Source organism: Salvelinus alpinus, chromosome 10 (genome assembly GCF_045679555.1).
Source record: "Salvelinus alpinus chromosome 10, SLU_Salpinus.1, whole genome shotgun sequence".
Taxonomy (NCBI): domain Eukaryota; kingdom Metazoa; phylum Chordata; class Actinopteri; order Salmoniformes; family Salmonidae; genus Salvelinus; species Salvelinus alpinus.
Window position 1 is genome coordinate 31802158 of NC_092095.1, and position 27658 is coordinate 31829815.

At 43.8% G+C, this 27658-nt stretch overlaps 1 protein-coding gene and 1 pseudogene across 3 annotated transcripts; both read right to left on the reverse strand.

Annotated features, from left to right (window-relative positions):
* Positions 1-2505: 2505 nt before the first annotated feature.
* On the reverse strand, positions 2506-8100 carry LOC139531348 (thread biopolymer filament subunit gamma-like; annotated as a pseudogene).
* Positions 8101-8912: 812 nt separating this feature from the next.
* LOC139531903 (leucine zipper transcription factor-like protein 1) lies at positions 8913-21953 on the reverse strand. Of its 3 annotated transcripts, none has more exons than XM_071328850.1 (10): positions 21738-21953; positions 16039-16163; positions 15701-15895; positions 13023-13080; positions 11991-12062; positions 11819-11884; positions 11590-11667; positions 10976-11134; positions 10671-10774; positions 8913-10527 (listed from the first exon to the last, which is right to left on the reverse strand). In XM_071328850.1, exons 1-10 carry the CDS (start codon positions 21738-21740, stop codon positions 10509-10511), a joined length of 879 nt encoding a protein of 292 aa, XP_071184951.1. In that variant the 5' UTR covers positions 21741-21953; the 3' UTR covers positions 8913-10508. The 3 variants fall into 3 exon arrangements, with proteins under 3 accessions (XP_071184951.1, XP_071184949.1, XP_071184950.1); XM_071328848.1 differs by having other exon boundaries at positions 10976-11152; XM_071328849.1 differs by having other exon boundaries at positions 10667-10774; positions 10976-11152.
* Between the last annotated feature and the right edge of the window lie 5705 nt (positions 21954-27658).

Genomic DNA, 27658 nt, shown 5'->3' on the forward strand with positions numbered 1-27658 from the left:
ATTACCATGAGCTGTGCTCCCCTCAGCAGTCTCCACTGGCTACACTGTGAGTATTAAATTGAGATGCTGTGTTTCATTTTAGGGAACCTCTCTGGCATTCATGTCTGTCGGCATGCTAGTGATTACTTGCATTTGTTCTATGAGACACCAACTTAGACAGAAACGAATAGCATTGCATGCAGGCGTTATTAGTCATATCTGCTCTACACATTGGGTTTCACGTCTATTGTCTCTTTCTGCTGTTACAATTCTCCCATTCATCCCTCCAAAAACACGTCATAGACCTTCATGTCACGCCACATTTTACACAACACCGTATTCTAAGTTAAGCACTTAGTGCCTGGGAGAAGTGAAATGGAGAACCTTGGTAGTAGGTGTAAGATAATACCAGTATGGTGAGGGGAGGTTCATGGTGGGCTGTTGTGACAGCATTATCACAGTGAACACACATTTGCACGGTGTAGAGGGTTTTCTAAGACAAGACAATGTACCTGTATGTCACAGGACTCACAATGATCTGGTCAGGTGTTCCCTATATGAAACTAGATCTGAGAAACACCCATGTTTTACTATTGTGGCGAAGAAGCAGACACTGTAGAAAGGGAAGTGCAACTACTATGAGCAGACATTGTGCAGGACAAGGGGAAGTTAAAGAAATGTAAGCAAAGTAAACCACATTTATAATCCCCAAGAATCACTGAATCAAAAGTACCTTGCATTCCTGGACTTGTTTACAACACGGATAAATGAAAATGAACAATCGGTATTGATAGTTTTGATTGAATTCATTTTAAGATATAATTGTGTTTTTAATCGGCCTGAGTTCCAGGTTCCAGCAAGTTTGACAAAACTTGATATAGTCTTATATATATACTCTAAAAGTTGATATCAAGACAATATAAAAACATGTGTATATATATATATATATATATATGTTTTTATATTGTCTTGATATCAACTTTTAGAGTTTCCAAAGTGACTATGTTATGATAGAGACATAAAGGGAGAGGGAAGCCTGCATGGTTGTGTGTTTCCTGTGAGCAGGTGTAAGGAAGAGTCTTCTCTAACCTTATATGTTTTGAACCATCTTTAGGCACCGAGTAGAACAGAGATCAGAGCAAGCCATTGTGCCATCCTCATAAAGGTTTCGCTACCCAAGCTGATTTAGCAGTTTCCGTCTGAGACTGAGGACCCAGAGATGAGAGAGGTTGAGAGTAGATACCAGTCTCTTCTTCTGTCATTTTCAGGTTGCGTTTCTCGGTTTGGACCACAAAGAGGAGAAGTGAAACAACCATGGCCTGTTAGCCGGATTAAGGGTACATTAGGGTGCCTATGAGAACATACTCTTGAAGAAAGTGACAGACGGAGAGGTGTTGGAGGTCACATCAGTACCAATTGACACATGGCAAAGCAGCATTGCTGTAGCTCTGATGTGCATGGTAGGTGCTTAACACCTGTGCAGGACAAAGCCAGACCTCTCTGTCACACACACAAAATGCTCGAAAACACACACTGATACTGAAATATGGCAAACCCAGTCCCCAAATGATCTTGCGCTTCTTGCATAAATTACTCAAATCCCACAGAATACACAGAAGGAAAATCCATATCTAAACGCTGTCTGCACTATGGACATTCTTACATACATCTTACGATTCACTACAATACAATAATAACCACAATGAAATCCTATATGATGAAGCAAAGTTTATTGGGCAAAGGGTCATGTAAGGTCATATAGGGTCACCATGCTGTGATACTGAGGTCTGACCGAGGACTCAGACTCTGCATCAAATGCATTAGTAGTGGTCTCAGAGTAGGCCCCTGTGGAGAGAAGGCAGTGTTAGTTCCAACAACATCTCCTCTGAAATTCTGTCTAAGACTTAGAAGGACTGATTTATTAAGTAATAGGCCTATGCTATGTACATAACATTATGTGGTTGATGGTGATACTGAGAGCATGAGTGCTCTGTGAAGTCCCCTGCGGATAAGGGCAACTCCAACAGATAATCTGAGTGCTTGAGACTGATTCAGCTTGACAGTGATTCACGGCACTTGCAATGACCCTCCTAAGCCACATGGTCCAGTATCATTGGTCTGCTAACACATTGGCTCTGTCTGGTCAAATGATAAGGTTATAGAAACTTGCCCGTGACCACTTCTTCTTTGGTCTCACTCTCAATGACCTCATCTGTCACTGTAACAAGAATTAGAGAACATTAATCAGTACTAATAGTCTTTAATGACGTCAGCTTTTTTAATCTAAGATATAATTGATGAAGAAAGAGTGGCACTCTTCTTAAGACGAATGACACAACACAGTGATGCATAGAGAAGAAAGGTTAAATAGTTATTGTCTGGTTTCAATGGTGTGGATATGTGACATCTATGATTTACCTAGTCATTAAGTTACTCATATCCTCAGACTGCATTATGGCAGTTTGGGCAAATGCCAGATGGGCTGGTCCATCTTTAAGCCAGTGAGCCTTTCTACATTTTTTATTTATTGTACAGAATGATCATTATTTGACCAGTAATGTGGGCCTTCAGGGGGGAAATGGGCCGATTTGTAGGGCTCTCAAAGGGGGGGAAGTCCTTGGTCCCAGTTCTTCCCTGAAAGAGACTATAGATGCCTGGTGGTCTTCATACTGTTTTCTCACCAGTGTAAGTGTAGGAAGTCTTTGTGAAAGACATACTCTCTGCAAATACCCTGAAAGAGAGGTCCAAAACACGGAAACTATTTCATTTTTCAATGATATTGAATGATGCAAGACATTTACCGATTTGCTCAGAACTGACTATTTGATCTTTAACTAAACTCTTTCTTCATCACTGTAGTGAGCTCTGCCAGAACTCCAGATGTGGAGGAAGAGGGGCTCCTGATGTGGGAGGGGCCGGGTGAGATGGACATGTAGAGAGGGGAGGAGCCATAGGACTGGACGGGGAAGCTGTAAGGACAGCCAACTGGTTATTGCCTCACTGACACTGGTGGATGATGTGGATAATGTGAGGTCCTATCCATATCCTCATTAACCAGTGTCGATTGGAAATAAAGCATTCATTCAATTGAATTGAATGAGAGCTCCGAGCCCGCATTCATAAGGCAAAACTGATCATAGATCAGCACTCTAACCTAATATCATCCCAGTTCAGAAGTGTCCGGTAGGTGGTGATCTCAGCGTCCAGGGCCAGCTTGACGTCCAGGAGCTCCTGGTAGCTGAGGATTTGCTTGTGCAGGTCCACCTTAGCCACCTCGATGACCCCCTCCAGGCCTCTGATCTGGGTCTGGTACTCCACCACGCCCCCACTGGACTGGGCATGAGCCTTGGCAAAGTTAAGCTCCAGGGACATGTTCTTCAGAGAGAAGGGAGGAGGATCTGTTAACTAACTAGCTAGCTCATGTTAGAACATATGTGGCATTGTTTAACTGGGACAACATAACCACCGTCAGTCAGTCACCCTGTTATCAAAAGTGTATCTTTCAAAATTAAAGTGCCAGTCAATGCAACCCATTTCCCATAAGCAGGACTGAAAAACAAAACAGCAGACTGATTTTGAGGTAAAAAGAAAACAATCCTGTTGGTGCCTTGGCAAACCCCATTTATTCCCCTGTCTTTCTACTGGAAGGCACAAAACTGTGGTGAATGGATACACCACTGTGATGTCTTCTGGGAAGCAGTATTGCTGTTTGGGCCTAAGCTCAGAACTAGGGGAGTTTGGCAATGCGAGACACCATAGCAACCACTTCCTGTGTGACTGTTAGCAGTGATTTATATCAAACTCTGATACTCATCAGCTGCATCACAGCACTGTCACAGCGTCACTGACTTACAGAACCAGTCAAAAGTTTGGACACACCTACTCATTACAGGTGTATTTTCTACATTGTAGAATAATAATGTAGACATCAAAACTATGAAGTAACCAAAAAAGTGTTAAACAAATCAAAATATATTTTATATTTCAAGGTTATACAAAGTAGCCACCCTTTGCCTTGATGCCAGCTTTACACACTCATGGCATTCTCTCAACCAGCTTCATGAGGAGTCACCTGGAATGCATTTAAATTAATAAGTAATTCCTTGTGGAATTTCTTTCCTTCTTAATGTGTTTGAGCCAATCAGTTGTGTTGTGACAAGGTAGGGGTGGTAAACAGAAGATAGCCCTATTTGGTAAAAGACCAAGTCCATATTATGGCAAGAACCGCTCAAATAAGCAAAGATAAATGACAGTTCATCATTACTTTAAGACATGAAAGTCAGTCAATCTGGAAAATTTCAAGAACTTTGAAGGTTTCTTCAAGTGCAGTTGCAAAAACCATCAAGCGCTATGATGAAACTGGTCTCATGAGGACCGCCACAGGAATGGAAGACCCAGAGTTACCTCTGCTGCAGAGGATAAGTTCATTAGAGTTACCGGCCTCAGAAATTGCAGCCCAAATAAATGCTTCACAGAGTTCAAGTAAGACACATCTCAACATCAACTGTTCAGAGACTGCGTGAATCAGGCATTCATGGTCAAAATGCTGCAAAGAAACCACTACTAAAGGACACCAATAAGAAGAAGAGACTTGCTTGGGCCAAGGAACATAAGCAATGGACATTAGACCGGTGGAAATCTGTCCTTTGGTCTGATGAGTCCAAATTTGAGATTTTTGGTTCCAACCGCCATGTCGTTGTGAAACGCAGAGTATGTGAACGGATAATCTCCGCATGTGTGGTTCCCACCGTGAAGCATGGAGGAGGAGGTGTGATGGTGTGTGGGTGCTTTGCTGGTGACATTGTCAGTGATTTATTTAGAATTCAAGGCACACTTAACCAGCATGTCTACCACAGCATTCTGCAGCGATATGCCATACCATCTGGTTTGCGCTTAGTGGGACTATCATTTGTTTTTCAACAGGACAATGACTCAACACACCTCCAGGCTGTGTAAGTGCTATTTGACCAAGAAGGAGCGTGATGGAGTGCAGCATCAGATGACCTGGCCTTCACAGTCACCCGACCTCAACCCAATTGAGATGGTTTGGGATGAGTTGGATTCATGACCGTTGGAAAAGCCTTTCAGGTGAAGCTGGTTGAGAGAATTCCAAGAGTGTGCAAAGCTGTCATCAAGGCAAAGGGTGGCTACTTTGAAGAATCTAAAATCTAAGCAAATATTCTGATTTGTTTAACACTCTTTTGGTTACTACAGGATTCCATATGTGTTATTTCATAATTTTGATGTCTTCACTATTATTCTACGATGTAGAAAATAGTAAAAAATAAAGAAAACCCTTTAATGAGTAGATGTGTCCAAACTTTTGACTGGTACTGTACATACATGGTTTCATTTCACTATGTCTATAGATATCTCTCTAAGGCCAGTGAAGAGTTCTATTCACATACGAGATGGTATTGGTACAATAGATTGAAATGGTGTAATCAGTCGGTTAGACCCGACGGTTAGACCCGACTCACCATGTTGACCAGACTCTGCAGCTCCAGACTGAGGGCCTGCAGTTCTTTCCTGGAGGCAGAGATCTCTGCCTTGGAGGTGGTGAGTGCCTCAGAGCTGGTGGCATTGGCAGGCTGCACCTCATCCAACTGCAGGCAGAGACAGGGCAGCACGGGGCCATTAGCTACTGTCTCATACACACTTTGATAACATCATTCAGTGTATTCTTTACATGAGCTGCAGGATTCTTGATGTGAGTCACTTTCAGAGTGAAAGATGCATGTAGATGTTTGCATGAGAGAGGCGGAGTGAGTGTCTTGTGTGTAAGTATGCATGTACGTACATCTATATCTGTCTGCATGTCAGTTCTTTTAATAAAACATCAATCCAACAGCAAAAAGGCTGGCAGTTGTTTGTTTCTTCCCCTGCTTTAGGAAGTTGGGTTCCCTGAATCTTTTGTCTGCACCAAAGACACCACTAACTGGGGGTTAACCCACGGCAAACTGCTCTGCAGCTTGGTGAGTTTCACTCAAAACAGGAGGAGAGTAACGGTTGGCTGGTTACCACACCATCACACCATTTTCCGTACCAAAGGGCACCCTATTCCCTATAGGTTCTAGTGTTATATTGGGGACACAAGCTTGTGGTGTCTGTGACAGTTTCAGCTCTAAGAAGATCAACAGATCAAGCCAAATTGTACCTCCCCCTTGTTCCTGCAGGCCAAAATGTAATGGCCTTTGAGTAGCTTATAGGCCTTTTCTGAGTGAAAAGACAACAGTATAACTAGTTGTTCAGTAACTAGTTGTTCAGTAACTAGTTGTTCGGAGTGATCTGCTTTTCAGACTTTGTAAACCATGCGCTAGTTATTTCATTACATAGATTTCAAGGGATTTATACTTTGTGTCGCTCCCCAAAAACATAGCATCCTCACGTCCAAATATTTTCTAAGTAGGCCTATCTCATTCACCATGAGACATCCAGCCATATCTACTGACCCCTATTGGGCAGAGAGTGTATTGTACATTCACAGCAAACAATTAGAGTGGCTTTAAAATAAGTAGCAAATATAATTCATATTGTTTAGAAATCTAAATGGTATTACAAGAATAAAATGTCATATTTACATTTAGTAGGCCTAATGCTGTCAATTTGCATTTTGTAGTTTGAGTAAGCTGTACCTTGATTTTGTAGTAGGCATCTGCCTTCTCTCTGTGCTGCTGTACTGATTTCTCATACTCCGCTCTTATCTTGTTGAGGGCAGAAGCGATGTCAAAGGACTTGACCGGGTCCACCTCAATCATAGATACTGATGTGTCAGTGGACGAGGTGCCCAGTTCGGACTGAATACCGAACAGCTCCCGTAAAACCATCCATCTGTCAGCCAATACCACTCATTACAGTTCACATGACAACACTCCTACAATCTGGTGCAGTCTCATACAGTTGTATGTAGTTTAATAGAATAGAATATAATGACTTTACTTATCACAGAGAGAACTTCAGTGTTCTCTCTGAAGTTTGCCTTGCTCACCATCTCACAATGAATGTAGAGATGCACACATCTACACACAAGCATCGCACGCACTCATACAGTGTTGTCCTCTGTGATGTATTCTAGGCTATTACCTCATTCTGAGTCTTGGTGATAAAGTCCAGCTCATCTTTAAGGCTAGAGTGTTTGGCATCTAGTTCCAATGCGGAGATTCTGGGCCATGTCAATGTCCTACAGGATGGAGAGCTATAGTCATAGCGATTTGTTGTCTAACTGAACAGGAAATTATATTGAATGAAATCTGACATTTATAAGCATATATTCTGCAGTACCCTCCTCATGGTGGCAATATCTGATTCCAGCTGATACCTCACGCCTTGTTCAAAATCATACCTGCATGACAAAAAGTGACAGGTATGACAGGAAATCATAATCGCCTCTTCACAATTTGTTTAGCAGACAATGAAAAGCTAGCATGTAAAAATAAATCACATTGGATGCGTCACTATGGGCCCTGATCAACAGTAGTGTACTATAAAGGGAATAGGGTGCCATTTGGGAGCATTCATGCACTTCTCCCAATGAGAAGGCATGCAGTGAGACTTACTTGGCCTTCATCTCATGGGCGGTTCCCCGGATGCAGTCCAGCTCCATCTCAAGTTTGACCATGTCCAGGGTGGGGCTCTCCAGTTTACCGCGGTTCTCTATCAGCTGGGTCTCGTACTCAGCCGTGGTGGTGGTGGCTCCGGTGGACACATTGGTCATATCTGCCAGCCTGAGCCTCCAGGACTACATTCTCCTGCTGTAGCTGCGTCACTTTGGCCATGTAGCCTGAGAAGCGCTTGTTGAGCCCAGAGAGGGTGTGTTTCTCTGCAGCCCGCGAGAGGACCGGGGCCAGCAAGGGCCCCGCAGCAGGATATGTTCCCGCAGCATCCAGAAATGCACCCGCTCCCAGCCCTCCTACTGCCATGGTGCGTCCCATAGAGAAGGCAGCACTGCCACCACCACCACCCATACCCAGGCCCATCCCAGCCCCGTAGCCTCCTCCTTCCCCAACACCTAGGCCTGCTTCACCCCCCATTCCCATCCCCGTATCCTCCTCCACCCTCAAGACCTAGTCCTGCATCCCCCATCCCCATGCCTCCACTTAACCCCAGCCGTGCTCCTGCCCCAAGCCCCATTCCATAGCCAGCTCCAGAGCGGAGAGCCAGGGCCATCCCTCCCCCCCCACCACCTCCCCCACCCAGGCCTCCAGAGAAGCCCGCTAGCCCCCACGATAACCTCCTTCCCCGGACAGCGTGGAGGACCCCATAGAGAGAGCCATTGGTATGGTCTTCAGATAATGATAGGCTCGGTGGATGGTAAAGCTGGAGCTTCATAAGTGAGCTATGGATGAATATCCAGGATTTATATATAAAGCTCGGGAGGCCAGCCCCACCCAGCCTAGCCCAGTGGTGTATATATCCTCAGGCAAAATCTAAATTGTGGAATATCAAGGTTTTATATAAGTCTTTACAGTCACCTTAAGGGCTACTGAATGAAGATGGGTTCGGCTGTTGCATTGCATGCGTTGCTCTAACATTCCAATTACTTTGATGGTTGTACCTGACACAGTACGTGCTATAGGTCTATTCCACACCAGCTTACCCCGAAAATATCTTTGGTATCCCAGATCGTTCTGGCAATTCTCACATAGAAACTTCATTGAGAGGAAGGATGTTTGACATGCTTTTTACATTTGCATCACAAACCATTTTTGAGAGTATCGTGTTAAAAGTGGCCACATTAGGCCCTTTTTAGACCTATACATGCCTCCTGTAAAACCCTATGACTTGTGAACCGTACAGGATACAGACAACATCTTGATGTCATTATACTCCTTATAATGGGCTCTAACATATGGAGTAGGTCTACATTCTGAAGAATTTTTTTTCTTCACATTCATTTATTCAACATAAAAAATATTGATATCTCAAAAGTATCCTTTTAGATCATGTTAATTTTAAGACATATTATTTTGAACAATATACGGTAACACTGACACCAAGCGTCATAAGTTATAACACGGTCATAACCATGTCATAATATATCATGACAGCTGACATAACCTGTCAAAATATGGTCATAACCCTGTCATGATACAGACATGTACAAAACGTTAGGAACACCTGCTCTTTACATGGCATAGCATGACCAGGTGAATCCAGGTGAAAGCTATGATCCATTATTGTACAGTAGATGAAGGGGAGGAGACAGGTTAAAAAATGATTTTTTTTTTTAGCTTTGAGACAATTGAGACATGGATTGTGTGTGTGTGCCACTCAGAGGGTGAATGGGCAAGACAAGAAAATGTAAGTTACTTTGAATAGGGTATGGTAGTAGGTGCCAGGCGCACCGGTTTGAGTTTGTCAAGAACTGCAACGCTGCAGGGTTTTTCATGCTCATCAGTCTCCCGTTTGTATCAAGAATGGTCCACCACCCAAAGGACATCTAGCCAACTTGACACAACTGTGGGACGCATTGGACTCAACATGGGCCAATGCGAATGCTTTCGACACCTTGTAGAGTCCATGCCCTGATGAATTGAGTCTGTTCTGAGGGCAAAAGGGGGTTACAGCATAATATTAGGAAGGTGTTCCTAATGTTTTGTACAGTCAGTGTAGAACTTATATTCCATAAATATTTATTTGCATTCGCTAAGGTCCAACCTCTGATCTTTCCAATAAATATTTGATATGCTAAAACAGGATAGATGGTAAGAAAATTAAGAAAACATGTCAAATCATACTATGTAAACATTTCCCTCACTAACTTCCCTCGAGATATGTTTTCATGTTATGCTATGCTGCGATTCCTAATATGTACCATTAGCCATGACTCTATTCATGGAGCTCTGAATTACACCATCTGAATACATATAGATAGATGTTGCATCATGCCTTAACTACATGTACAAAGAAATAGATGAAAAATAATGTACTGTCTTGAGAAGAGACAATAATTCATGTGTTGGTGTCATGGAAAAAATTACACATCACCATCAGACAGATATAGATGGCTGCAAAGCTTCAGGTATATCTCCCTTATTCAGAAGGCCTCCTTTTTAGACAGTGAGTCAAGGACTTGAAAGTACTTGCATAGTGCAGTGAGGAAAACCTACTACTACATACAAAACTTCAGCTACTAGATAGGACTCCAACTCATAGATATGGGACAGAATAGAGAAGCAAAGGGACAGAGACATTCAAGGTTCTTCTCCAGTGAGACTGACCATAGGAGGCTCTGTCGATTAGCACCCAACCCTTAATCTCCCACAATCCTCTCCTAAACCTAACGACTACAAAAGCTGCTGGATCAGCGAGATGATACGATTCTTCTAGAAGGCTCTGAACTACTGGTGAACTGTGATATTCTCAAGTGCACTTTTAATTCCAAACGCCTACTCCTGCAGTGGGGTAGAATAAATGATGAATGGGCCAAAACATTCTCCACCGTGACAGACCCTGGATTTGGGCCATTTCCACCTTCTTGTCATGCGCTTTAACCTCCATTTTGTGTCTTGTCGTGTGAGGCAAAGGGTTCATTCATCTGACTCGTATCTGGAAATTAAATATTGGAAATGTTAGCGGAAAAGGTTGTTAGACAGGAACTGCAAACATAATCATCATTCAGCAGAAGATGAATTAATCAATCTGTCTGTCTATCATTCATGATCATTTCTTATGATAATCAACTTACTCACTTTGAAAGGCGTTTCCTGATGTCCTTGATCTGCTCGTTCTTCTTGGTGAGAATCTCCTTCATGTTGCGGTAGGCAGACGTCTGCTGGAACTTCCTATCCAGCTCCTACGCACACACAACCACACAACAGGGTTGCATGATAACCTCTTATTGGCAAATATAGCTGATATAATTGGGTCCATAGCTCTTGAGCCAAATGCTTACTTCAGACACTTCACCCAAGTTCACCCAACCTTGCATTGTTTGACAGCAATGCATGATTTCTGTGAAAGGCACCAGGTACCAGTATGGGGTAGAGGGACGTACCTTCTCTGCTAGGGCCAGCTGTTCTTGTACCCTGAGCAGGTCGTGTTTGGCAGAGACCAGGTTGTCCTGCAGGTCTCTCTGAGAGGCAGCGTTGACACTCAGGGACTTCTGGTAGTCCTCCTGCAGCGCTGCCATCGTGTCCTCAAGACTAGTGATCTCCTGAGAACGGGTGGCCATCTTGGGGATAGAAACAAAGCACTTCAGTGGGTGGACTTTTAGGCTAAGTCCCAAATGGACCCTTTTCCCTATAGAGTGCACTACTTTTGACCAGAGCCCTATGTGAATAGGGAACCATTTGGGATGCACACTTAGATGGACATGTATTCAACACACAAAGCATAGTGTCAGATTGATACATACCAGTTGATTTCCATGAAAGCAAACAAAATAATAGTATTGTTCAGAAAAAAGAACGACTAAAGGTTCAACACATCATAAACAAGGCCAGCATGGGGTCAACTTATTTAAAAGGAAAAAATACTACAATGCTCAAATCAAAACAGGAAGGAAACCGGAAATATTACTGAGTGAAAAGTCAACTGCAACAGTCATCTTATGTTCCTTTGGCCCATTTTGTTATATTTATATTGTTAACCCTTATAGTGCTAAAGTACCTTCTGTTCCCCCTGGACCTTCTGCAGGTCTTTGAGAGCCCTCTCCGCCTTTGTCTTCTCATCCAACGCACCCATGGCCTGAAACACAATCAGTATACTGCAAGCTACTTCATAAAAGTGATTCCAACATTGATCATTCAATTAGCAAGGTCAGGTGTAGGTTAGATGGAAACATGAGCACAAAATAAGAATATCCTAAATCAGAAACACACATCATGGATTTAAATACCTGGGTTTCCAAAGTTCGGAGCCTGCCCTTGAGCTTATCCTTTTCCTCTTGTAGCCTGGATATCTCCTGATGAAAAACCAATGTAATGTAACAGTTACGCATGAGTCTCATACAATGACCTGGTGTTAATTCTGCTAACTCTATATTACCACAGGAGAGTTGAGTTCTTTACCTTGTTGAGAAGTTCAGATACCCCACCTTCATTCAGGGGTGATAACTTGGGCCTGCTAATTTCCTGGTTAGTCTGGGTAAGAAAGCAAGGCAAGTTTTCAAGTTTCAAATGACATTTCCACGAGCATAAGTACAGTGAAATGCCTTTCTTGCAAGCTCTTTCCCAACAATGCAGTACTCAATATCAGTAGAACTATAAAATGAAGTGAAGTAGAACACCTCCTCTCTCATCAATGAATGGCATCAATTCATGATTCCAGCCGTTAACGACCTTGATAACATGGACTTAAAAACAAAGTGAAACACACAAGTTGTTGTTGGTGAATTGTTGTTCGGGCCTCAAGTGAAAACCACACCTCGACAAGCCTGAAGGGAGAACTTCATAGAAAGGTTTCGCATGGGGAGGGTGTGAAGTGCTAGATGAGACGATCCTATCAGAGGGCTGATGACCACGTTGTTCTTCTATGGTCACGTCGTGTGGTCTGCCGTTTCCAATTGTGATACGATTCAAGTGCTGCGTATTTCATGTAAGTGCGATAACTCCGCTGAGCCAGTATAAATCAACATGTCATACATTCAAGCTTATTGTTCGATGGGTGATTTAAGCTGTCAATGACTTTGACTTCAAACATGAACTTATAAACTAAGTGAAACGTATGAGTTGTTGTTGGTGAATTGTTGTTCAGACTCAAGTGAAAACCCACACCTCGACAAGCCTGAAGTCTGGATTTCATAGAAATGTGTTGCATGGGTATGAAGTGCTAGAAATGTGTTGCATGGGGAGAGTGTGAAGTGCTAGAAGAGATGATCCTATCAGAGGGCTGGTGACTAAAAATAGTTGATTTTCTATGGTCACATCGTGTGGTCTGCCGTTTCCAATTGTGATACATTAAATACAAAGCATTTGAATCGTAAGTGCAATAATTCAGCTTAACAAGTATGAATAAACATGTCATAAATGTATAATTTATTTTATATAAAGGGCAAATGGTTGCATAAAAGTCTAGGTGGTTGGGCTTTAGTTAACAGTCACCTTATTTTGGTTTTTAAATTCAGTCCTCTCAAACTCAGCCACTTGCTCTAACAACTCTCTGTGGAGAATGAAAACAAAAAAAGGGGAGAGATAACATGTAAATTAGACAATTAGCACATTTATAGCTTCCTTTTTTTGTCATTAAGCAGATGGTCTTATCCAGAGTGACTTACAGTAGTGAGTACATACATTTTCTATACTGGTCCCCAATGGGAATTGAACCCACAACCCCGGCATTGCAAAAGCCATGCTCTACCAACTGAGCCACACAGGACCCCATGTGGGATACAAACAAAGCAGAGTAACGACAGACTGTTTGATACCATACAGTGAGTGTCAGTGTACTGACTCGTTGGCCTATTACAGCTACATGTTTCTTTATGAAAGAGATGTATAACATATTGCAAAACATTTGACGTCAAGTATAGGGGAGCAGCCAACTGACAGTTCCATATCTTTAAGAACAATAAAACACACTTGTTGTCCTCCTGAAGACAGTTTAACACTAAATGTTTGTGGTGAAGAAAGCACCTCTACACGCTTACTGCATATGTGGTTTGAAAAAGCTGCAGAACGCACGTAGATGTGTGGCTACTAGGGGCGTATTCCCTGCTTCTGACGCCCTACTAACAGCCACACAGGATTGAGGCCTACGGAACACTTTCAAGGGCTTGTTTATCTTATCACATGAATGTAGGCGTACTACAAAAACACTCCACAAAAGCACAGGGCTTGTTATTTTTTACCTTTTGCTTTTGTTTGACTGGTGTCAATAATAAAGGTCAAATGGAGTTGAAGCTCCCTCACACTCATGCCCCCCCCCCCCCTTTACACCGCTGCTACTCTCTGTTGTTATCATCTACGCATAGTCACTTTAATAACTCTACCTACACGTACATATTTCCTCAACTAACCGGTGCCCCCGCACATTGACTCTGTACCGGTACCCCCCTGTATATAGTCTCGCTATTGCTATTTTACTGCTGCTCTTTAATTACTTGTTACATTTATTTCTTATTCTTATCCGTATTTTTTTTAAACTGCATTGTTGGTTAGGGGCTGTTAAGTAAGCATTTCACTGTAAGGTCTACAGCTGTTGTATTCGGCGCATGTGACTAATACAATTTGATATTCGCAGCCACATTATAGGAAAAGCAAAGTCTTGTCTGTAAAGTACAAAAATTCTCTCTCTCTATCAATTTTCCATGTAACCACAGCATTCTACCGTGCTGATGGACTGCCAACTTTTTATATCAAAAAGTTGGGACTGTAAAAGGAATGGCTTTCCCCTCCATCTCTAAAAGACACATTAACACAGTCCATGGGCCTGGAATTGTACTCCACATCACAGAGCCATGCTATAAATGTCAGTGTCATGTTCCTGTGCCCCAGTAACAAGTTAAGATCTATCCAGAGACTGGGGGAGTGAGTGTGAGGAAAAAGTCCTCAGCCTCATCCTCCCATGTGATCTTACTGGTGGGGAAAAGAGGGAGTGGAGTGCGGGAAACCGTTACCTGATAATCCATTACGTAATTGCTCCAAAAGCCCTAAAATCAGAGTTTAGATTTCGGAAGGGAACAATTGAGATGAATTGAGCGACCAGCTAGTTGCCAACGTTTCACTGCTGACCCGGCTGACTTTGGCCACGCTGCATTGTTCCCTGTTGTATCTTTAGCACCTCTGGTCTGAGGCACCATGATGAATGATCCTGTGGTATATTCAGCGTGATGAAAGGGAATGCGCTAATACGTTTTTTGGCACCGTGTCAGTATGCCCTCAAGGGGCAAAGTAAAAATGTGACAACCCCTCCCTATGAGATATAGCTGTTTTTAACGGTAGAGAACATTCCCACATCTTTCTGTGTCCAGGCTTGTTATTAAGCACTCCTGTAAGACATTCTTGGCAGCCATGCTTAGAAACCCTGGATGCAACAGAGACCTTTCATTGGCAGTTTTTTCTACACATTTTGCTTTGTCTCCACTTAGCCTAGTCCATTTACATTTTCTTAAATGGCATTCATTTGGACAAAATTAGCTGCCAAAATAAAGAAATGTACATGTTAACTTTCAAAACATTCACTACACTGCATGTGGAGAAAAGCAAACTTCCTGACAATATACACCAGGCAAGGCAGGCGACAACAACCCAAACAAACCATACCTAGGTATCGTATCATGTGAACTACTCCACCCACACAGGTCACACAAGCTGTGGTTGCATCTGGCTACATATCAGTGACAGTAGGAAACCACAGAAATGGAAAAGCAGGGTACCATTCAAATAAGAATGAGTGGTTCAGCAATGACCTCAGTGCCTTACGTACATGAAAAACACTGAAGGAAGCGGCTTCTGCTTTGAGTATGGGGGTGCTCACTGCTCAAACTCTTGTGTACATAATAGGTGACTCTACTGACAGGCTACACACAGAGGCATGTTGGGGTTAAAAGGTTGCTTCCCATCTGAGTTTCACCCTCTTGTTAACCCTTGAACTCCCATAAACCTTCACACACTGCCTAATTCTCAGTACTACCTACCTACTGCTATCATGTACTTCCATCGGTTTGAAATGTCAAAGTAGGCCTCAGCCTGCCCTCGCAGCCACCCCTCATCCCCACAGTCCACCTCCAAGCCATCCCACCTATCCTCACAGCCCCCTTCCCAGCCACTCCACAGCCCACCTGTTCTCCAGCTCCGAGATGTCAGTCTGCAGACGGAGGTAGAACTTCTCGGCCTGAGAGAAGAGCTGCCGGAGCAGCAGCACGTTGGTGTGGGCCGTGTTGATGAGCTCCGTCTCCACCTCTCCTCGCACCACTAGCTGCAGCCCGTCCAGCATGTCCCGCACCTCGTCCACCGTGAAGGTCTCGTCCACTAGCCTAGAATGTAATAACTTGTTTTCCCAATAACATATACACAAATACCATAAAAAGCAGTCCTAAAAGGACGGGACTTGCATTCCTCCGACCAACATTGTTGGCTAGCTGTGATAAACAATACCCTAAATTTTTTGACACAACACCTGCTGTCTTTGAGGTCCTCAAAGCAGGAGTCAATGGTCTTGAGTCTGATGGCCCTCTTGGAGCGTGCAAAGCGCATGTAGTTGATCGCCTCATTCTGATGGTGTTCATTGAAACCAAACTCAGCCTTCAAGGAGGGACAAGGAGGAACAGGGATGGATGTCAGTGAATATGCAGGTAAGTAATGTTAGCTAGAAGACTGTCTAATCAGTGGCAGTGGCCCTCTTGATTGATCAACTATAGACTAGTTCCTTAGTTAACGTTAACTGCCTAGTTATTGTCTCAAGCATGACATCGAATAAGGCAATGGAGGGGTCCTGCTATTCAATAAATGTATAGTACTGCAAGGTTACCTGGCTGCAGTCACTAAGCTATGATATGGATGGCTAGCTAACCAGTAAAGAGCGCTGTGTTGTCATGGAAACATCATACCATGTAACTTCTAGCTAGGCAGCTAGCAAGCCTAGTTGTTGGCTAGCTAGTTAACGTTAAGGATTTGAATTCGTATTCAGCACTTCGCTAGCTACTAAACTAGCTAACATTAGCTAACTATCCGTGCAGTAGACCGCATCGATTGCAGTGGTTAGTGTAGTACTAGACGCAAGGCAAATCTACATCCCTTGCTAAATCAACATCAGCAAACTGTCCATATCATAGCTTAGCCAAAGATACTGGGCTCGTTAGAGTGGTAAGGCGAAATCAACCGACTGTAGACGAGAGTCGATGAGTGAAGTTGGGGTTCGTGTAGCGTTATATACGACAGCCGAAAGTCGGACCCTAGTGTGGTTTTCCAATGACAAGGCTCAGTGCAACATACTAGTGTTGCCATTGTTTATAAAAGTTGTTTTACCCCTATTACTAGCCTGTTCAACCTCTCTTTCGTATCGTCTGAGATTCCCAAAGATTGGAAAGCTGCCGCGGTCATCCCCCTCTTCAAAGGGGGTGACACTCTAGACCCAAACTGCTACAGACCTATATCTATCCTACCCTGTCTTTCTAAGGTCTTCGAAAGCCAAGTTAACAAACAGATTACCGACCATTTCGAATCCCACCGTACCTTCTCCGCTATGCAATCTGGTTTCAGAACTGGTCATGGGTGCACCTCAGCCACGCTCAAGGTCCTAAACAACATCATAACCGCCATCGATAAGAGACATTACTGCGCAGCCGTATTCATCGACCCGGCCAAGGCTTTCGACTCTGTCAATCACCACATTCTTATTGGCAGACTCGACAGCCTTGGTTTCTCAAATGATTGCCTCGCCTGGATTACCAACTACTTCTCTGATAGAGTTCAGTGTGTCAAACCGGAGGGCCTGTTGTCCGGACCTCTGGCAGTCTCTATGGGGGTGCCACAGGGTTCAATCCTCGGGCCAACTGTCTTCTCTGTATACATCGATGATGTTGCTCTTGCTGCTGGTGATTCTCTGATACACCTCTACGCAGACGACACCATTCTGTATACTTCTGGCCCCTCTTTGGACACTGTGTTAACTATACGAAATTGTTTGACTACAGAGGTAGCAAAACTGTACTTCAAATCTATGATACTCCCCCACTTAACATACTGCTTGACTAGTTGGGCCCAAGCTTGCTGTACAACATTAAAACCTATTCAGTCTGTCTACAAACAGGCTCTCAAAGTGCTTGATAGGAAGCCCAATAGCCATCATCACTGTTACATCCTCAGAAAGCATGAGCTCCTGAGTTGGGAAAATCTTGTGCAATACACCAACGCATGTCTTGTATTCAAGATCCTAAATGGCCTAGCTCCCCCTCCACTCAGTATTTTTGTTAAACAGAAAACCAAAACATATGGCAGCAGATCCACAAGGTCTGCCATGAGAGGTGACTGTATGCTATATGTTTTGGTTTTCTGTTCCCTTCAGGAAAAGCACCTTTAGTAAAGCCGCTTTATCTGTGAGAGCTTCCCATGTCTGGAATACACTGCCATCAGACACACATAACTGCACCACATATCACACTTTCACAAAATGCATGAAGACATGGCTAAAGGTCAATCAGATTTGTGAACATAATCCCTAGCTGTGTATTGCCGCTTTCCATGTTGTCTGTTGTCTGTAGCTTGTGAGGTGTGGAGGCCTCCTAATTGTCCCTAAAGTTTCTAAGCAAACAGCTGGAGGCAGGGCTTTCTCCTATAGAGCTCCATTTTATGGAATGGTCTGCCTACCTATGTGAGAGACGCAGACTCGGTCTCAACCTTTAAGTCTTTACTGAAGACTCATCTCTTCAGTAGGTCATATGATTGAGTGTAGTCTGGCCCAGGAGTGTGAAGGTGAACAGAAAGGGTCTGGAGCAACGAACCGCCCTTGCCGTCTCTGCCTGGCCGGTTCCCCTCTCTCCACTGGGATTCTCTGCCTCTAACCCTATTACAGGGGCTGAGTCACTGGCTTACTGGTGCTCTTCCATGCCGTCCCTAGGAGGGGTGCGTCACTTGAGTGGGTTGAGTTGCTGACGTGATCTTCCTTTTTGGGTTGACACCCCCCCCCCCCCCTTGGGTTGTGCCGTGGCGGAGATCTTTGTGGGCTATACTCGGCCTTGTCTCAGGATGGTAAGTTGGTGGTTGAAGAAATCCATCTAGTGGTGTGGGGGCTGTGCTTTGGCAAAGTGGGTGGGGTTATATCCTGCCTGTTTGGCCCTGTCCGGGGGTATCATCGGATGGGGCCACAGTGTCTCCTGACCCCTCCTGTCTCAGCCTCCAGTATTTATGCTGCAGTAGTTTGTGTCTCGGGGGGCTAGGGTCAGTCTGTTATATCTGGAGTACTTCTCCTGTCTTATCCGGTGTCCTGTGTGAATTTAAGTATGCTCTCTCTAATTCTCTCTTTCTTTCTCTCTCTCGGAGGACCTGAGCCCTAGGACCATGCCTCAGGACGACCTGGCATGATGACTCCTTGCTGTCCCCAGTCCACCTGGCCGTGCTGCTGCTCCAGTTTCAACTGTTCTGCCTGCGGCTATGGAACCCTGACCTGTTCACCGGACGTGCTACCTGTCCCAGACCTGCTGTTTTCAACTCTCTAGAGACAGCAGGAGCGGTAGAGATACTCTCAATGATCGGCTATGAAAAGCCAACTGACATTTACTCCTGAGGTTCTGACTTGTTGCACCCTCGACAACTACTGTGATTATTATTATTTGACCATGCTGGTCATTTATGAACATTTGAACATCTTGGCCATGTTCTGTTATAATCTCCACCCGGTACAGCCAGAAGAGGACTGGCCACCCCTCATAGCCTGGTTCCTCTCTAGGTTTCTTCCTAGGTTTTGGCCTTTCTAGGGAGTTTTTCCTAGCCATCGTGCTTCTACACCTGCATTGCTTGCTGTTTAGGCTGGGTTTCTGTACAGCACTTTGAGATATCAGCTGATGTAAGAAGGGCTATATAAATAAATTTGATTTGATTTGTGGAAACACTGTTGCTTTTATGAATTTTGTCTTGCTGCGTGAATTTAAGTATGCTCTCTCTAATTCTCTCTTTCTTTCTCTCTCTCGGAGGACCTGAGCCCTAGGACCATGCCTCAGGACGACCTGGCATGATGACTCCTTGCTGTCCCCAGTCCACCTGGCCGTGCTGCTGCTCCAGTTTCAACTGTTCTGCCTGCGGCTATGGAACCCTGACCTGTTCACCGGACGTGCTACCTGTCCCAGACCTGCTGTTTTCAACTCTCTAGAGACAGCAGGAGCGGTAGAGATACTCTCAATGATCGGCTATGAAAAGCCAACTGACATTTACTCCTGAGGTTCTGACTTGTTGCACCCTCGACAACTACTGTGATTATTATTATTTGACCATGCTGGTCATTTATGAACATTTGAACATCTTGGCCATGTTCTGTTATAATCTCCACCCGGTACAGCCAGAAGAGGACTGGCCACCCCTCATAGCCTGGTTCCTCTCTAGGTTTCTTCCTAGGTTTTGGCCTTTCTAGGGAGTTTTTCCTAGCCATCGTGCTTCTACACCTGCATTGCTTGCTGTTTAGGCTGGGTTTCTGTACAGCACTTTGAGATATCAGCTGATGTAAGAAGGGCTATATAAATAAATTTGATTTGATTTGTGGAAACACTGTTGCTTTTATGAATTTTGTCTTGCTGCTTTTTGTTCTATGTTGCTCTGTATGTATGCTATGTCTTGCTTGTCCTATGTTGCTCTGTGTGTGCTCACTGCTCAATGATTGTCTATATTGTAATTGTTTTTAATAACCTGCCCAGGGACTGCGGTTGAAAATTAGCCGGCTGGCTAAAACCGGCACTTTTACTGAAATATTGATTAATGTGCACTGTCCCTGTAAAAATAAAATAAACTCAAACTCAACTCAAACCTCCAGACGAGCTTCAATGCCATACAACTCTCCTTCCATGGCCTCCAACTGATCTTAAACGCAAGTAAAACTAAATGCATGCTATTCAACCGATCATTGCCCGCACCTGCTTGCCCGTCCAGCATCACTACTCTGGACGGCTCTGACTTTGAATACGTGGACAACTACAAATACCTAGGTGTCTGGTTAGACTGTAAACTCTCCTTCCAGACTCACATTAAGCATCTCCAATCCAAAATTAAACCTAGAATCGGCTTCCTATATCGCAACAAAGCATCCTTCACTCATGCTGCCAAACATACCCTCGTAAAACTGACCATCCTACTGATCCTCAACTTCGGTGATGCCATCTATAAAATAGCATCCAACACTCTACTCAATAAACTGGATGCAGTCTATCACAGTGCCATCCGTTTTGTCACCAAAGCCCCATACACTACCCACCATTGCGACCTGTACGCTCTCGTTGGTTGGCCCTCGCTTCATACTCGTCGCCAAACAAACTGGCTACAGGTTATCTACAAGTCTCTGCTAGGTAAAGCCCTGCCTTATCTCAGCTCACTGGTCACCATAGCAGCACCCACTCGTAGGACGCGCTCCAGCAGGTATATCTCACTGGCCACCTCCAAAGCCAATTCCTCCTTTGGCCGCCTTCCCTTCCAGTTCTTTGCTGCCAATGACTGGAACGAACTGCAAAAATCTCTGAAGCTGGAGACTCATATCTCCCTCACTAGCTTTAAGCACCAGCTGTCAGAGCAGCTCACAGATCACTGCACCTGTACATAGCCCATCTGTGAACAGCCCATCTATCTACCTACCTCATCCCCATACTGTATTTATTTATTTGTCTTGCTCCTTTGCACCCCAGTATCTCTACTTGCACATTCATCTTCTGCACATCTACCATTCCAGTGTTTAATTGCTATATTGTAATTACTTCGCCACCATGGCCTATTTTATTGCCTTAACTCCCTTAACCTTTTTTGCACTCACTGTGAATATCATTTTTGTTTTCTTTTGTTCTACTGTATTATTGACTGTATGTTTTGTTTATTCCATGTGTAACTCTGTGTTGTTGTATGTGTCGAATTACTATGCTTTATCTTGGCCAGGTCGCAGTTTCAAATGAGAACTTGTTCTCAACTAGCCTAACGTTACCTGGTTAAATAAAGGTGAAATAAAACAAATAAACACACGTTGAAAGGCGGTGACTATTGACAAAAGTGATCAGCTCGAACGCACCCACTAGTAACTGCTCCTTGCTCTAAGTGACTAACGTTAAACGTTACTAGTAACGTTAGTTTACAGTGGCTACTATAACTAGCTAGCAAGCTTCCTGATAACATTTGGCCAATGTTACTTACCATTGCTGCCAGCAAACACCCGACTCCTTAACTGCTAAATTGTAGGTTAACTGGCTAGGCCACAATGCACTAACTAACAGGTACAGTACGATTTATATGTATTCATTTATAGTGATATCGGAGAAGATAATCTAATAACGTTATCAGCGAGCTACGCTATTCAGTGGAGATTATTGGATACCGAATAGAGTAATTGCTTTGGTAACCATGGGGACCTTCTTCTTCCTCTTCTATGGTGTTTATCAGCTGTTGGTATCCAACGTTATGGTGCATTACCGCCACCTACTGTACTGGAGTGTGAGCCAGAGACGGAGAATCTAAATCCTACCTGCCAGCCCTGTTTCTCTTAAAAAAGATAACAACATATTTGAGTCTGTATCTAATGATGTTCTACTCAGTATAATATTTAAACGAATTTCCCTTTCTCCCTCATACTGGATCTCAGCCTCTCTTTTTCCCTCTCATACTGCCCTCACTGCATCAGTCCATGCTCCACTGTCTCTGTTTCCTGGCAATAATCACACTTTCCTGTTGGATGCTTTCCTATCACATTTAAAGTCATATTATTCAACCGGCTGTGTCCCACCCTTAATCTTGTAAAAATAGCCTCTCTTCCTGCCGTCCTCCCCTCCCCAACTTTCCTCAATACTTGAAATAAATACCTGCCCTTAGTATCTCTATTCCACTGCTTCTGCCATCGCTGCACCATCACTGTCCATATCAGGCATTTTGCCTCAGCCTTGCTCATTGAAACTACAACATCAACATCCCCACTACTAAGTACTTGTTTAGCCAGTACATCAAATGCCTCGTTCCCCTCCACCCCCACATGGGCTAGGACACAAGAAAATCTTGTCTTTATACCCATCTGTCTAACCCTGCCATGGGTTTGTAGTATGTCATAAAGCAGGTCTTATCTGCTACGTGAGCTAAAGGACTGCAAACACTTGACCAAAATAATGTGGACACCTGCTCGTCAAACATCTCATTCCAAAATCATGGGCATGAATATGGAGTCGGTCCTCCCTTTGCTACTATTACAGCCTCCACTTTCCTGGGAAGGCTTTCTACTAGATGCTGGAACATTTCTGTAGGGAGCATTAGTGAGGTTGGGCACTGATGTTGGGCGATTAGGCCTGGCTCGCAGTCGGTGTTCCAATTCCAAATATGTTCGATGGGGTTGAGGTCAAGGCTCTGTGGCCAGTCAAGTTCTTCCACACTGATCTCGACAAACCACTTCTGTATGGACCTCCCTTTGTGCACAGGGGCATTTTCATGCTGAAACAGGGAATGGCCTTCCCCAAACTGTTGCCACAATGTTGGAAGCACAGAATAATCTAGAATGTCATTGTATGCTGTAGCATTAAGATTTCCCTTCACTGGAACTAAGGAGCCTAGACCGAACCATGAAAAACAGCCCCAGACCATTATTTTTCCTCCACCAAACTTTACAGTTGGTACTATGCATTGGGGCAGGGAGCGTTTTCCTGGCATCCACCAAACCCAGATTCGTCCATCGGACTCCCAGATGGTGAACCTTGATTCATCACTCCAGAGAACCCGTTTCCACTGCTCAAGAGTCCAATAGCAGCGGGCTTTACACCACTCCAGCTGTCGCTTGGCATTACGCATTGGTGATCTTAGGCTTGTATGTGGCTGCTCGGCCATGGAAACCCATTTCATGAAGCTCCCGACAAACAGTTCTTGTGCTGACGTTGCTTCCAGAGGCAGGTTGGAACACGAGTAATGAGTATTGCAACTGAGGGCAGACGATTTGTACGCACTACAAGCTTCAGCACCCTGCAACCCTGTTCTGTGAAATTGTGTGGCCTACCACTTTGCGGCTGAGCCGATGTTGCTCCTAGATGTTTCCACTTCACAATAACAGCACTTACAGTTGACCGGGGCAGGGCAGAAATTTGACAAACTGACTTGTTGGAAAGGTGGTGCCACGTTGAAAGTAACTGAGTAAGACCATTCTACTGCAAATGTTTGTCTATGGAGATTGCATGACTATGTGCCAGCAACAGGTGTGACTGAAATAGCCGAATCCACTAATTTGAAGGGGTGTCCACATACTTTTGCATATATATATAGTGTAACTACTCTGTCTGGCTTGACTTCCTCCACCCACTGCAAGGCCAACCGTATAGCTCTCAGCTCCGCCATAAATACAACCAGATGATCTGTAACACGTTTCCTGACTGCCACCCCACATTCCTGCACTACAAATGCTGACCCAGTACGTCCTGTCCTTGGATCTTTTGAACCATCTGTGTAAATGGCCACAAAATCCTGATGCACAGTGTCCAGATGTCTCTTAAACCGATCAGATGGATCAACACCCTCCCTATGCTCATGTCTTTAAAATCCCTTTCGCAGGATGAGACACCCCATGTCCCTGTAGGATGACCCAATCAATTCATCTCCAGCTGTCGTCTCCAAATCTAAAATGGCATATACCCATCTCCACCTGTAGTGCAGACACTGGGGTGGTCCGAAACGCCCCACTACATATTGATGAGGTTTGGGCTGCTGAACCATACGCTATACTGCCATAGTCTGTTACAGATCAGATCAATGCAACATACCTGGTGTCATGCCCTGACCTTAGAGATCCTTTTAATGTCTCTATTTTGTTTTGGTCAGGGCGTGAGTTGGGGTGGGCATTCTATGTTTTGTGTTCTATGTTTTCTATTTCTGTGTGTTTGGCCGGGTGTGGTTCTCAATCAGAGGCAGCTGTCTATCGTTGTCTCTGATTGAGAACCATACTTAGGTAGCCTTTTCCCACCTGTGTTTTGTGGGTAGTTGTTTTCTGTTTTGTGTCTGCACCAGACAGAACTGTTTTGGTTTTGTTTGTTGTTTTTGTTATTCAGTGTTAAGTTTTATGAATAAATCATGAACACTTACCACGCTGCGCTTTGGTTCACTTCTTCATGCAATGATGGCTGTTACACCTGGTCCTAATATACTGTATATATTTCAAAAATACATATCTGGGGGATTGGAAATCACGCAGACAATTACATTGATAGAAGCCACAATCTATTTGCAATATTAAAGCTGATCCAACCCCTAAAAAAATTAACTAAAACATACATGGTCCTCAGTGAGGTACGCCCAGCCCCCCACTCTTCCCTGTCAGACAGCGCATCACATTTAGCACCTTCTTACCCTTTCCCACCACTCTCTCAATGTGTTCTGCCCAGGTCAGCCTCGTGTCAAAGTACCCCCCAAGGAACCTGAAGGCCCCCACCTTATCCAAGTTTCTACCATATGACCTCAAGTGTACCTCATCTCCCACCTTCCTCCTAGTTAAGAACACTGTCTGAGTTTTCTCTACAGAAAACCTGAATCCCCACATTAATGCCCACCGCTCTACCTCATCAATTGCTTCCTTTATCTTCCTGACTATGTAAGGCACATTTCTTTCCCTATTCCATAAGGCCCCATCATCTGCAAATAACGACCTCCCAATATCCGGCCATACCTGAGAGTAAACATCATTGATCATGATGGAGAACAACAGAGGACTAATCACGCTCCCCTGCGGTGTACCGTTATCCACCAGGTAGCTAGCTGCCTGATAGAGACTTCCCCACCCTCACCTGGATAGACCTTCCAAACAGGAAGTCCATTATCCAGTTGTACGTTCTTCCTCCTACCCCCATAATATCAAACTTGATTAGCAACCCCTCCTTCCAAATCATATCATATGGCTTCTCCACATCAAAAAAGACAGCTACAACAGTCTCCTTGTTCACCTGAGCCTTCCTGACCTCTGCTTCTAAGCAAAGCACTGGGTCAATAGTTCCCCTCCCCTTTCTGAACCCACTCTGATGTGGCGATACTAGCCCCCTGCGCTCCAGGAAGTAAGTTAGCCTCTCCGTAATCATATGTTCAATAATCTTACATACATGTCATGTTAAAGCTATTGGCTGATAGCTTGTTGGCCTCGTACGGTCCTTCCCTGGCTTCCAGATTGGTACCACTACCGCCAGCTGCCTGGTAGTTTCCCCTCCTCCCACACTCTGCTGTACAACACCAATACCTTATTCAGTGCCTCATCACTAAAATGGGCCATTCTACAGAGTTTACACCCACAGGGTCATCATCGCTATTATTGTGGCCCTTAAGGAATGGGAAATCACCTTACATTCAGATCTTTGCATATTAGATAGCTAGGTTTTATTTACACAAATACATGTGCCAAAACGGAGCACTTTGGCAGTTTACAGTAAAACTGAATTGCAGTGCAGCTTACATAATATATATACAGTACCAGTCAAAAGTTTGAACATTACTCATTCAAGGGTTTTTCTTAATTTTTACTATTTTCTCCGTTATAGAATAATAGTGAAGACATCACAACTATGAAATAACACATATGGAATCATGTAGTAACCTTTTTTTATTTTTTATAAATCAAAATATATTTGGGATTCTTCAAAGTAGCCACCCTTTGCCTTGACAGCTTTGCACACTCTTGGCATTCTCTCAACCAGCTTCATGAGGCAAGAACAGCTCAAATAAGCAAAGAGAAACAACAGTCCATTACTTTAAGACATGAAGGTCTGTCAATGCGGAAAATGTTAAGAACTTTGAATGTTTCTTCAAGTGCAGTCGTAAAAACCATAAATCGCTATGATGAAACAGACTCTCATGAGGACCGCCACAGGAAAGGAAGACCCAGACTTACCTCTGCTGCAGAGGATAAGTTCATTAGTTACCAGCCTCAGAAATTGCAGCCCAAATAAATGCTTCACAGAGTTCAAGTAACAGACATACAGTATCTCAACATCAACTGTTTAGAGGAGACTGCGTGAATCAGGCCTTCATGGTCGAATTGCTGCAAAGAAACCATTACTAAAGGACACTAATAAGAAGAAGAGACTTGCTTGTGCCAAGAAACACGAGCAATGGACATTATACTGGTGAAAATCTGTCCTTTGGTCTGATGAGTCCAAATATGCAATTGTTGGTTCCAACCGCCGTGTCTTTGTGAGACGCAGAGTAGGTGAATGGATGATCTCCGCATGTGTGGTTCCCACCGTGAAGCATGGAGGAGGAGGTGTGATGGTGTGGGGGTGCTTTGCTGGTGACCCTGTCAGTGATTTATTTAGAATTCAAGGCACACTTAACCAGCATGGCTACCACAGCATTCTGCAGCGATACGCCATACCATCTGGTTTGCGCTTAGTGGGACTATAATTAGTTTTTCACAGGACAATGACCCAACACACCTCCAGGCTGTGTAAGGGCTATTTGACCAAGAAGGAGCGTGATGGAGTTCTGCATCAGATGACACAATCACCAGACCTCAACCCAATTGAGATGGTTTGGGATGAGTCGGACCGCAGAGTGAAGGAAAAGCAGCCAACAAGTGCTCAGCATATGTGGGAACTCCTTCAAGAGTTCCCACATACAGTATGTGAGTTCCCACAAGAGTTCCCACAAAATTCTGTCAACAAAGTCAAAATGCAGGTTCTGTAATGAAGAAGAGGACATAGGCCTAATGCATATTTTTTGGTACTGTCTGACAGTGGGTCTATTTTTCTTAAAGGTTCAAGAGTGGCTTTCCCATTATTCCATCAAACTACATATTAACCCACAAATGATCTTGGGTGACCTCAAAGTCCATATTCCCTCAGTTTATAACACAATATTTCTGCAAGATAAAATATTATCTCTAAAGCACAACCTGTTTACAATTTGTTAGGCACCAATTTATCTTTGAAAGTTGACTACAAACCAGAAAGTGATTCTGAGCAATAGGGAGTGTTCTGGAAGCTCAGTAAGCCTATTATTGAGAAAGTCCACAAAATTGTTATGAATAATATGAATTAGAATTAATGCACGTTACTATAAAGGCAAAAGGTTCCATGTCTGCTTTATTTATAATTGATAGATCACATGGCATT